This window comes from Lepisosteus oculatus, chromosome 20 (assembly GCF_040954835.1).
Source record: "Lepisosteus oculatus isolate fLepOcu1 chromosome 20, fLepOcu1.hap2, whole genome shotgun sequence".
NCBI classification, from domain to species: Eukaryota; Metazoa; Chordata; class Actinopteri; order Semionotiformes; family Lepisosteidae; genus Lepisosteus; species Lepisosteus oculatus.
In genome coordinates, this window is record NC_090715.1 from 15,182,826 (window position 1) to 15,195,937 (window position 13,112).

A 13,112-nucleotide genomic window follows, 5' to 3' on the forward strand; every position below is an offset into this window, starting at 1 on the left:
ACAACCAAGTGAAACTGAAACACCTCTACGCTGCCAGCTGGTGACCTGCAGTTCTAATGTTAATTACTACTCAGACATTATTTTCAATATGCATACTTTACTTTGACCTTATGTTTTAATCGAGAGTCTTTAAAGTGACAATCAATGAAAGGCGGGCTATTAGAAAGAGCAAAACCTCTGGTTTATGCTGACAGAATGACATAATTCATTTTAGTTGCAAACACAGGACTACAAAGAAATTGACTGAACTATTCAAAATCCTCAAAGACATCGACAAGGTCAACCCCAGTAGACTTCCTCAAAATCAAGTGAGGTTACGAGTGGAAACTACAGGGAAGTGCATTTAACACTGAGACCAAGGAGGCACATATTAACACAAAAGGATTGTGGGAGTTTGGAACGAGCTATCCAACCATGTTGACCAGACCCTCAGATTAATTAGCACATATCGAAAAAGCTAGTCAGAACGGCCTCCTGGCTTCTTCTATCTTTATCACTGCAATCGACACCAGCTCAAGCGGGCGGAAATTTCATATTTGGGTGCTTTGCAAAAAGATAACCCCGTTCCAGCCTGCAGCTGCTCTCACTAGACACCAGCATTTGAACTCTGTTTCCTGCGAAATGAATCGGACTCGGACACAGCGAATGAATTTTGGCGCTCTGACGTCACGCACCGTTCCCACAATGCCCAGCAACACGCCTGCGTAGTGACTACACCAAAATTTGGACAGCGATCTGAGATCAAAGATGGCGGGTGCCTCCGACCCTCTGGAAGATATGCTCTTCTCCGAGGTGGATGAAAAAGCCGTTAGCGATCTGGTGGGCTCCCTGGAGTCGCAGCTGGCCGGCCAAAGCAACCCAGCAGCCCCCCACACCGAAACCAGGAGCGCTGGCGTGACGGGGGCCGCTAATCACCACTTAGGAAGAATGCTACCTGCCCAAGTGGACACTATACTAGAGCAGCAGCAACAACAACAAGGGCAACATAAAGCTGGGGTAAACCAGGAGCCCAACTGTAAAGCACTTAGCTCCGGGAAAACTGTGATACCGTCTTCGCTCAGTTCCATTCCGCCCTTCGAAGAAGCTTCCATCACTTCTGGGACCGGGGTAAATGCTAGTAGTAGCGGGTTGCCATCACATGGAGCATCTAATATCACAACAGTGTCTGCACCTGGTCTGGTAACTTTACCACCTCCGCTGGTCAGCATCAGCCCTGGCAGCCGGGGCACCGTCCTGGGCTCGGGAGGGGCAGCGACGGCGGCGGACCCCCTGAAGAACCACCTCACCTCGACCATCAGGACTGCTCCCGCAGGGATACAGAGTTTGAACGGGAACGGCGGAGTTGCAGTGAACTCTCCGGTCAACCCCGCCGCTCCTGCCGCCGTCGGCTTCCCCGCCGCTGCCGGCGCGGTGACTCTCGTTAATAACGTGGTGAACAGTGCCGTCCCCAGCCCGACCGGCGCCGCCAGCAGCGGCTTGGCCGGGGCGCCCTGTGCGAGCGCGCCCGCCTTCAGCGCTGCCCAGCCCGGCGTGGCCCCGGACGGCTCGGGCACCCTCACGATTGCCCTGCAGAGACCCCCGGGTCACCTCGCGGCCAGCGTGGCGCAGAATGGGAACGGGGCGCCGGCGCTGGTGCAGCAGGTCGCACGGACAGGTCCCCCGGCCGCGGCCGTAGCCCAGCTGGCGAACCACCGCAAGGGCGGGGATGGCAGCGACCCGCCGGCGGACTCCCCTGCGCCGTCTAAAATCATCCTGCCGACCCAGCCTTGCGTGGTCAGTTCCCTAGCAAACCCCGTCAGCTCTCCCGCACCGGCTGTCAACCCGCCGGCGAGTCAGCCGCCGAGCTCGGCGGCCACCTCGGCGCCGGCCGCCAGCAGCCCCGCGGCCAAGCCCGCTGTCAACATCACTACCGTCGGCGTGGTGAGACCTGGGACCCCGTCGCCGTCCGCCGGGATGTCCGCGTCCACGCAGCCCCAGCCCCTCCGCCCGGGGGTGGGCGCGACCCAGAGGATAGTGGCACCGCAGCTGATCGTCAGACCGCCCCAGCAGACCACCATCCAGCTGCCTCCCGGATTCACCATCCCTCCGGGTGAGTCCGAGTGCAGCCGTTTACACTGTCTCCTCTTCTCATTATAGCAGTACGTTATCAGCCAGTGTGAAGTGAGGCAGTTTTTAGTAGCGCTGCCATGTGTATGCACAGCCCTCGGATTCTTCTGGTATGTACAACTATTATTTTTAAAAATGCACGATTGCACTTCTAAAGGGTATAGCTATACTTGCCGGTTAAGTAACTTTGGTCCCACAAACGGAGCCTCCTTATTAGTTGCTGCTGCACAGAAAGCACCTAACCTACTCCTGTACTCATCTTTACCTCATATCAAAAACTAATTCTAGGGAATCGAATGTAATGAAAACTTTATTTTTAAAGATGCCAGATCAAGCTTTCACTGTGCAACCAGGAACAGTATATGTTTTCCATATTTAGAAATTTCAGTCCTACCTGTATGTCCAGTCATTATGCGTCCAGTGCAGAATGAGGTCATATCAATAGTCTGGCAAGGCTACACAGTTCTGGTATCAGAGGTGCAGCTCCTGAACCTCTGAGCTTCTAGATGACAGCAGTGAAGTTTGGCAAGTGACATTTAAAAAAAAAAAAACATAAAATGACGAGTTGCTAAAAAATTAAGAGAAAAATAATTCTGATGAGAGTAAGTAGACATTTTTTTGCACATTTTCATCATTGCACAAGAATTCCACATCTATCTCTCCCTTAAAGGAAGAGGAAAAGTATGATAAACTGCTGTAAGTACAGGCAGCACAGTCGCGTGACCACGTGACGCCACCTGGGACTTTGGTTCAGTGTCAGACTGTCGTACCTTCTGTGTGGAGTTTGAATGTTCTCCTCGGGGTTTCTTCCCAACTTCTAAAGCTTGATGAATGGCCGATGCAGAAAGTATCCCTTTTCAGACCAGCTGAAGGAGAACAGTTTTGAAAGTAGGCGCTAACTCCAGCAGCACTATTCATGAAGGAATCTGTGTGATACATACTTGCAACCAATATTGCAAAACAAGTGCTGCGAACCTCAAATTGCAGTTTGTTCTTAAACTGAAAGATTTTTTTTGTAGCAAGTCAAGTTGAGAAAGTCTTTAAGGATGTACAGCATGTTGATAAGATTTCCTTTCTGCCTAAATTAGATAAAGTTACAGTTATACTTCTTAAAATGGCTTATTTGAAAGGAATGGTCAATTTAGCAAATTCAAGGAAAACAGTTGTTTTAAAAAGTCAGAATTTGAGATACTCCTATGAACCATCAAACAATAAAGTGTTAAAAAATCAACTCCGTTATTTTAGAGATGATGTATGTATTATGTTGTTTTTTTCTCTGCTCCTTTTACCCCAATATGAAATTGCTTTTGCTGTTGAGCCCTAAGTTATTGCACCGTAGAAGTGACTTTGCAGACACGCAGCGATGCTTTTGCTGTTAGAGATTCCAAGACAGAACAGTGGAAGCCGGATCTGCCTCTGTCTCAATTTCCAGCAGGCATCAATTTCTGACTTTTTTTACATGACTGAATGTGCGTGGAATAAAACAAGGTTCCCAAAAGGTTTTAGTTGTCTACGTTTTCTAACCTTTTCTGGTCATAAAAAGTCAGCAGGACTAACCTAAAGGGGTGAAAAGGAAAGGAGACCCTTCAGCTACCCAGGATGCCCAGTAGCTGATTGATCCACGGATTTCTTCCAATTCTTGAAGGATCTCGGGGACTCTGCTTCAGCGGCGTGGCTGGGCGGCCTTTTCCAGACTCCTGTACTTCCTTTTTGTTTCTTTTTTCAGTCCTGAACGCACTTCCACATCTCCTTCGACCCCCTTCTCACTCCGGTCCCTGGGTTGATTTTTGTTCATACTTTTTTTAGATGATAAATATTTGGATTTTTTATTTGCTTTCTCTTCTTTAAAACAAAAATGAGAAATTTTAGGGTGTGACTGCAGAGGCGGTCATGGTAATAAAGACATTTTGAATAATAACTAAGAATACGTACATCAAATAAGTCACGGAGACCTTTTTCATTCGGATTGAAGCTTTGTCCCCTTTCTGGGTTTGGTGAAATAGAGTGTAGACGCAGCTCTCTCTGCCAGACCAGTGAGCGCTCCAGGCAGCAGGCCAGTGACAGGGTTCACCTTTGTACAGCAAATCTCTTGTTCCTTCCCAGCTCAGCTCAGGTGGCATTTGGCGAGTTGTAGTGTGGCACAGGCTCGATTGGAACATGTGATGCCCATGCTGCTGGATGTATCCCCATAATCTCTTGAAGATGAACTGCTGAGCTCAACCACATAGCCCAAGTTTCAGGAAACTCCAAGTTAACTCAAGTTATTGATTTCCTTAAATGACCACGTTAGACATGGAGGAAAAAGGCTCTCCTTCATTTAAAAAAAAAAAACTTTTCTCCTTTAAGTTTTTTTTTAAGAGAAGTACTATAGATAACTAATGTATTGCGGTTTTCAGGTAGGAACAGGTCCAGTTTCAGCCAGAGCTTGACATGTACAGCATTTCAAATTCTCTGGGATTCCTCTGCCACCTGCGGGATTTGAACCGGCAACCTTCCAGCCACAGGCGCAGATCCCGAGCCCCAGAGCCACTGCTCCGCCCCGGGTGCGCTCGAGTTTGTGTGTTCTGTCCGTGTTCGTGTGGGATTTCTCCGGGTGCTCCTGTTTCTTCCTGTAGTCCAAAACCAAACTGGTAGGGTTATTAGCTTATGGGGAAATTGGCCTTGGTGCGAGTGTGTGCCACATAATGAACTGGGGCCCCATCCAGAACATATCCTGTCTCGTGCCCGTTCCGTGCTGGGATAGGCTTCATCTCCCTCGTGATCCTGAATTGGAAGAAGCGGTTAGGTTAGAATGAATAAACATCATCCATCCAACATTAGTTAGTGTTTGAATAGCACTACATTGAGCTAATAATGTCTTACTTTTCTTGGCTTTAGATAATAAAGACTGCCAAATACTGTTCAAAGTATTTTTTAGGGTTTACCCCAGTGTCACATAAAGATCTTTGAGTTTTGTAGTGAAATTACTTTGAGTTCATAACTTTGATAGCCTGCAAAATCTACTCCTCTAATTTAGATTATCCATTGTTTTTTCCACATTTTACAACGGAGTGCAAATGTGAAAGAATAGATAGAAGTTATGCTCAGAAACAAACAGAGTCCTCAGTACATGCAGCTTGTTAAAATCCTCCAGTCATGTTGATTGGCTGGAGATGTAGATGTGATCCATACCCCTGCACTCCTTCTTCTTCTGGATGTACCATATTGATGAAATGGTAACTGGAATGAGTATTTGTCTTTTGTTATGACTAGGATCCGTTCTGAAAAATTAAAAATGTAAAGACTGCTAGCTCAATTACCATTGTGTTGAAAGAATTAGATACCCTTCTCTGGTTTCTTTATCAAAGCCCTAAATGTTTTCATTGTTCATCCAGTGTTTGTTGGGGTTTCATCTATGTTTATTCAGCATAATACGTAAGAAAATGGATTATTCAAAAGTAAGTGTAATATCTTTCCGACCAACAAAGCGGACATAAACAGTCTCTCACAATCATATGGGGGTGCACGTGCATAGTTGGTGCAGATATGAGTTAATTAAATGCCTGAGATGCCTACGCAATGTTTCCAGCTATTTTTTAAAATTGTCATAGCACCTGAAAGTTAATCATCTGTTAATGTCATGTGTCTGTGTGTGGGGTTAGGTAGGGACATGTCATACTAAAAGACAGCAAAGAAGTAATTGAAAGTATTGTGATTGCAATCTGTTTTAGACATGTTAAAAACCACCTGCTACACAAGCTTGAATTTGATTGTTCCCATTTTTGTGAAATCAACATCAGATTGTAGTGCCCTGTTCTTATTCTTGCAAGTTTGTACAGTATTGTATAAAAGAGAGCCTGCTTCTGACTGCCACTATTGTGGTATGATAGATGCTTAGCCATGTATGGGAACAGGTTCCACGGAGTACTTTAAACCTTTACAGCAGTACCTGCAATTATTAGATGTTTTCAGAAACATAAACTAGTGTAAGAACAGAGCTGAGAGACCGGGTCACTTAAGGCCCAGATTCCATAGCATTTTAAACAAACACCGCTATGCGAAGAACAGAGAACATGTTAAATTAAAAACAGGCAGCATTTCATATAGCCACCAGCGGACAGCCCCCTTCTAACAGAGGCAGTCTTCTCTGCTCTCTGTTCCACGCAGGCATTACTCTAGCTTCCTTGAGTGGCCTACATACTGTTTATTGAGCTTGACTTCCACCAATATATGAGAGAAGTTGCATCTCTTCATTTATTTATTTTTTCCGTGCAGGCTGCTTTTCCTACACGAAGATGCTAGGTAGAACACAGGTGCAGTAGCCCCGTGACAGCGTGTGAAGGCCCCTCTTTCTGGATTCCGGAACGATGATCTATTCAAACTAGCGCTCAAAGCATTACATCCGGGGTTAGTGTGGAAAAAGTGAGGAAATAAGCGCAGAACCTAAAATGCGTAAGTAGGCTGAGTGAGTAACCTGGTGTAAGGACTAGGGCTCCCACCTTATCAGCTTGAAACTCAGCTATTCTCTTGAAAGAATAAGGGTATCGGCTTTGACAACACAGCTGGGTAGATTGTATTCCCGTGACCCTCTATGTAAAGAAATCCCCCTTTTCTTGGTTTTTTAATGCACTTCAGTGTAGTTTTGACCTGTGTCGTCGTCTTATGAAGTGAGAGGCAGTCTTAAGGTACATCCACACTGTACCTGCACTGTACCTATGGCGTTCCGCAAATGTTGCCTCTGAATGTCTGTCCACAGCAGATGCATCTCAGAGACAATCCAGTCCTGTGCTGGTATACTCATAACCCGGCTTCTGCATGCCTGTTCACCATAATCTGCTAGATAGCTTTCACAACAGGCCTGTTAGCATTTCGCAATATTGTATATTATCCATATATAATCTTATAAACCTGGGGCAAGCTTGATTTTAACGATACAAAGATATGTTGCTTACTGCTGGTGTAGATTCTCCCATTGTCACTTCTAGCCTGGTCACATCCACCGAGCTACCTTCCTTTCAAATCTCACCAAGAGGACGGAGCACGGTAGATATGATCACTATAAGCACAGAAGTTTGGTGGAAGCTGATGTTTTGCGGAGTATGTCTTTTTCCCTGAGCTGCACAGCATCCGTGGTGAAAAAAGTTTTGCTGAAACAAAACAGTGGATACAACAAGAGGCAACTAGCTGGAAAATAGCAGTATATTACTAGACTGTTCCCCCTCTTCATATCATGTGTGGCCTTGGGTGTACCGAATGGAAAAATGACCATGTTCTCATGAGTCTGAGGATCGCTTTCCAGCACTGTATTTTGAGAGTTAGTAAACAGTGCATAGAAACAAGTGTCAGAGATGTGACCTATAAAATATATCACATCTGTTAAAGGTTTCTAAGTGGCACCCTGTTCTAACAGAAAGCAGCTTTACAGCTGGATTCTGTTAAATCTGGTGGTTTGAACAGGAAATGATAAAAAAAATCAATTGTTGCATTTCTAGTGTTTCATAGTTTTATCTATTTATTTCCCTGCCCCTTGTTTTTGTTTCATTTTCACTTTATGAAATAAAACAATAAAAATGTTTCATATAGGGGTTGTTGATGAATCATGTTTCCAGTGCACGATTTGTATAGTGTACAACATATTTCCAAAAGATCTATAAAAATATTTATATATATATATTTATTTTAAGATAAGGATTTTCTAAATATTTTGCCAATTGGTCACCTGAGAGTCGGGAAATTTAAAAACTTGTGGGATGTCCCCTGTAGCAGCTCTGCCAGTCAAAGACAGATTCTCAAAGCTGCTTCCCATGTCGATCTGAACTCCTATAACTTATGATGTAAATGAATTAGTTTTTTTTCCCAACAACTTCAATTGAATTGTTTCTCAGAAAATACGAAAGTTAGTTTCCTGTTTATTTAAACAAGATTGGAAAACCTGCCAAGTTATATTTGCACTCTGACACCATGAAAATCTTATTTTTGTGCTATTTTTTTCACCCACAGGCAACTTGCAATTCATCCTATCTTTGTAATTTGTTGCACTGAATGTGCTGTTGCACCAGTAGTTAAAGGTGAATAAAAAGTTCTCATCTAACAGATAGTCAAAAAGAGAGACTCTTCTCAAATTTCAGAGGAGTGCTAGATTTAATAGCGATGGATTTAATCAAAATACCTACATTGCTTAGTTTTCACAGGTAAAAAAACTTCAGTAGTTGTACAAAGGCAAGGCAAAGACGGAGAAGTTTGAAACGTCCTTATCACAGTATTATATTGGATTGCTGTGAGGCACATTCATGCAGGTCTGCATAAACGAGAGGGCACACTACCTGAAGCTTCAGCTTCCAGCTGAAGAACGTCTTTTTCCAGAAAGTTCTCAATGATTGATTACGATAATTGATATTACCCTTGTCCAGACTATTTACAGTTTAGCCTTGGTCCTGCCAATATGCAATAAAATCAGTCAGAGCTCAGCTGGAGAATCCAAAGGCACTTTGCTATATGCTAAATTTGCGTTTTTGGGTCCGCTTAACATTTCTCTCCGCATTTATGCTTTTTTCCCATTAAGGCTTTAAGATGGTGGAAAAACTTCCTATGTTGCAGCTCTATAAAGCCTGCTGCCCATCGCCCACTGACTCTATATTTTTTTTCAGCTCATGATTTCCAGTTGTGCTGTTTCACTAGACTCAACCTAATCTTCCAGTTACCTTTACTCCTCGGCTTGCAGCAGCGACCCCTGTACCCACGAGACCAGCGCGGAAGTGCAGACAGGCTGCTCTGACCCGCCCACCCACTGAGCCAATCACTCTTTAATCAGATACAAGTTCCGCCGTGGCGGACAGGTTCGGTGCTGAATAATACTTCCATGAGTGGGTCTTTTGGCGACTTCGCTGCGGCAGGAGTCATCAGGGTCTGTGGTGGAGGACACGAATGCAGAAGTGAAAATCGAATTTTTTTGTTCGGTTGCTGGTAACCAGTGGGGAAATCAAATCTTTGAAAGAAGGCATTTGTTCTTCTTGCCTGGAAGTAAAATGGATGGAGGCGGCAGCCCTTGTTGTTGTTGGTGGTGTTTGTTTGCTTTTTTTAAAAAAAAAGTTCAGTAATGCTTGCCAAGCCCTGCACGTGATGAATTTTGATGAAGGTCTTCCTAGTGAACGACGCTGAGCTGCTGTTGCTCTGTTTCAGGAATGGTGCTGGTGCGCACGGAGATGGGACAGTTGGTCATGGTTCCTCAGCAGGCTTTGGCTCAGGCCCAAGCTCAGGCCCAGGCCCAGGCTCAAGCTCAGGCCCAGGCCCAGGCCCAGGCTCAAGCTCAGGCCCAAGCTCAAGCTCAAGCTCAAGCTCAGGCGCAGGCCCAAGGCCAGGCTCACAACAGCATCTCGCCCCGGCCAGCTGCCCCCACCAGCGGGCCCACCTTCAGAGTCACCACCACGCAGGTACGAGGGGAGGGATAACCCGAGGGTGGTTTGGGGGTGTTTACAATGCGGGCTGTTTCACTGCAGAGCCGGGCCGTCGAGCGTCGAAATGACATATGCACACACACACGGGACGGTTTCTGTAGACCGTGACAGACAAAGGGTATTTTCTGCCCCTGTGGCTGTTACGAGGCCCTGCGGTGCATTCCCAGGGCTCGAGTCAGGTGGGCAGGGATAATCATGGAGCCCTGGGGGTGCTCTTGTACATGTCCCACACTGAATCCTAATGTGGACCGAATGTCATTGCTAGCTAGGGCACAGCTTTCACAGTGCAGTTGTTAGAAGAGGACAACTGACTTTATGGACCCCTGTTACTTTAAAGGATTAGATTCTGCTGAGTTAACTGAACGTATGAACTGATACGTAGAAAAACGTCACAAAATTGTAGGTCATAAGGGTTTGCTTGCTCAAGTTTTTTTTATCTGCTAGTTCCCGTCTCTCCCTCACACCTGAAGAAGCCTCTTAAGCCAAAATGTTGTCTCTTTTCTTTTCTTTTCTGCATGGAATAAACCTTTACCTGATCCTTTATATTTTTAAAGACCTGCTTATGTACAGAATTATGACCAGAGATAAAGAAATACATGCATATTTCTGCGATTATATTTTTACCAAAAATGTAATGGTTTATTTACAAATTCTCATATTTCTCGTATTTTTTGTGCAACTATTCGCTACAGTTGTTTTCCTGATTTCACATTTTGTATGTTTTGTCTTAGGGATATCTTAAACATGCAAACCTCTACTGGATATGTTTTGCGATTATATGACAGTCATAATTCACAAATCCCATTAAGGCTGTGAATGAAGTAGTTACCTGCTAATGTAGCACAGAACTGGAAATATGTTGCCAAATTAATTCACAAGCACAGGCAGAAGAAGCTGTACAAACAGTGTGTCAAGGAAGCAGAATGACTTGCCACGGTGTCTTTAATTTAAGTGGTTACCATTCATTTAACATTTAACAAAATAACATTTCTTTTCTGCTTCATCCGGTATGATCTTACGCAAACAATAACTCAATCAACTGACTGTTCAAATAAATTTAAAAACAATAGATTCCCCCTTATGGTGGTCATCCTTAATTTTGTTAATCTTTAGGTACTTTGAAAGGATAGATGTGTAAGAACCAGTTCTTGACAGAGTGGCCAGGTCTTTTATCATTTTATCACCACTGTGAGCTGTGCTTCAGAAGTCTGGAGACTACTAGTACACAATAATTGCTTGACATCTATCAATGCACAAAAGATTGGAGTTCAGGGAAGAAAGTATTTCTCATTTCTCTTCTCTCTAATCTCTGGTATGCTTATGCACTGGCATCCCTAGCCATGAAACAAGACAACACTTTCAAAAATACCACAAATGTTCATAAAAAAAGATGTGAACCCCTTCCTACTGTATGTGCTAGCTGTTGTCCCCCGGTCCTAATAAATTTAGACCCTAAGCTATATGCCAAAGTGCTTTGACGTAGATTTGAGACTTACTTGACTACACTGACTCACCACTTCAGATAGGATTTATTAGAACGTGGCTGGTGACATATTTTATATCTCCTAGATGTCATTCATGCTGCTGTTGACACCAAATCTAATTTGCAGTCATTTTATATGATGGTTAAATACTCAGTATTGCATTTTTTTAACAATTAATTTACTCCCCTTCTTACTCTTGCTTTTTAACGATTCTTAGTATGTTTTCAGGAGATAAAATTAACTTGTCTAAGTTTATTTGACTGCCTTAAATGCCTCCCAAGCAAATATAATTCTACTTGTAATCATACTTTTTTTATACAAGTCTGTTGGAATCTGTTGTTCCTTACATGCTATATATAGTATAGTACCATGCTTAGAACAGGTTGGACTTAAATAGGTGGATACAATGCCCAATGCTCGGTGTGTATTTTTATAATAAATTTGCTTAAATTTATAAATCAAAATTAATGCCCACAGCAGACCACACATCTGCTTTTTTCATTCTGGTCCTTCTTCTCCTGTTTTATCTGCGTTGGACTAAATTGCGCTCGGTAATCTAAATTTGATTGGAAGGAGAAGTGACTGCATGTCAAATCCCAGATTCATTTCTTTTTTTTCTGAGTCTAAACTCTTTAAACTTAATTTTAGGCCATTTGGATTGCTCTTGTTAATGGTTTGGTTAGATGCTAATATTCCTATTTCAAAAGGACAGCTAGGAGTTTTCCAACAGGTAACAAGAGTTATCCTGGTATCCTCTCTTGCCTGTTCCTCATTATAGTTTTTCTGCTTCGTGGCAGTCCCTTCTCTCCTTCCATAGTGCTCAGAGTGGGGAGTTCATGGTTTGGTAAATGTCCCATAACTCGTTTTGTTCATTCCAGGACCCCCAATCACACTATTCTGTAATTACCCAGGTGCATCTTTCTTTTTTTATCTTTGTCTTCAATCTGCATTGTGTGCTTATGTTGTTCCGTTGGATATACGGCCTTCATTTTGCTCCTTGTATAAATACTGAATGCAAAAGGCAGAACAACGGGATTGGTCTCTTGGGTCTGTACCCACCTGTTGAGATTGTAATACAACCCACTGGTTATCAGTCCTATCTGGAATAGAGTCGTACCTCTGGTAGATGCAGAGATATGTTGAGGTACTCCTAGAATAATTTACCTCTCAAAAATTGAGATCAACAGGTGATTCGCTTTAACTTTAACTATATAAGAGGTGATTCGCTTTGTCTTTAACTATTCAGAAAACGTGTCTGACTTTGAAACACTCCTGGGTCTTGCTGATGCCCAGTTGTGCTCTGTGCCCTCCGGGAGCGATGGGATCCTTTTCTCCACGTGATGTAGCTGTGGTTTGATCTCTTGAACCTTTTCTTCCAAACCTCCCTTTTTGTGTCGGATGACGACTCGGCACCACGTGTATCTGTGCAGTGGTGGTGAATGTGGCCGGCTGTGATTCTTGCTGCAAACAAGACGGTCAGTCAACACTAGTGGGCTGTCAGTGGCTCTTTCCTTTCTTTCGGGGTCACAGATGGGGTGCTCCCATGTACAGGTGCGCGGGGCTTGGCTCTGGTAGCCGACAGCCCTTCTAGAAACCCCCGGGGGTCTTCGGGGGGCTCTGTTGGTGGGGAGCGAAGGGGTATTGTAAGCCTAGTGAAAATATTTTTTTCATTGAAATCATTCTGGGGTGCAGTGTGGAGAAATGGTCACCTTGGAGGTTCTACAGTTATTTAAAGGATAGCAGGATAGAACAGCTAGTGTCCGATATTTGAGGAGGGTTGCTTCAGTTTTGTGAAACACTGCTCATTATCATCCTGAACCATATACCCTTTCACAGAATCCAACACATTTTATTTCAGGACAGCTGCATCGTCAATGTGGGTATATTTTGTCCGTCTCATCTGACGAATTAGCTGTGGATACATTCCTGAATAACATGTTTATTTTTGTGAACATGCTCTTCAGATAGTGTTCTGGTAATCGATTGAATTGCGAAAGCAAATGCGGGCACATCTGAGAACGCATTTGCTAAACGTACAATTTGTTCTGTGACCAAATGTACATTCTGTAGCATTAAATTATAAATTGCC

General features: G+C 43.9%; 1 protein-coding gene across 2 annotated transcripts in view; it reads left to right on the forward strand.

The window, feature by feature from the left end:
* The first annotated feature begins 525 nt into the window (after window positions 1-525).
* Window positions 526-13,112, forward strand: part of LOC102692312 (transcription initiation factor TFIID subunit 4-like) — a 90,226-nt gene continuing 77,639 nt past the window's right edge. For both annotated transcript variants that reach the window (XM_015368350.2, XM_015368351.2), the window contains exons 1-2: window positions 526-2,089; window positions 9,265-9,515. In XM_015368350.2, coding sequence (XP_015223836.2) covers window positions 748-2,089; window positions 9,265-9,515 — 1,593 coding nt within the window. In that variant the 5' untranslated portion in view covers window positions 526-747. The remainder of the gene's footprint in view (window positions 2,090-9,264; window positions 9,516-13,112) is intronic.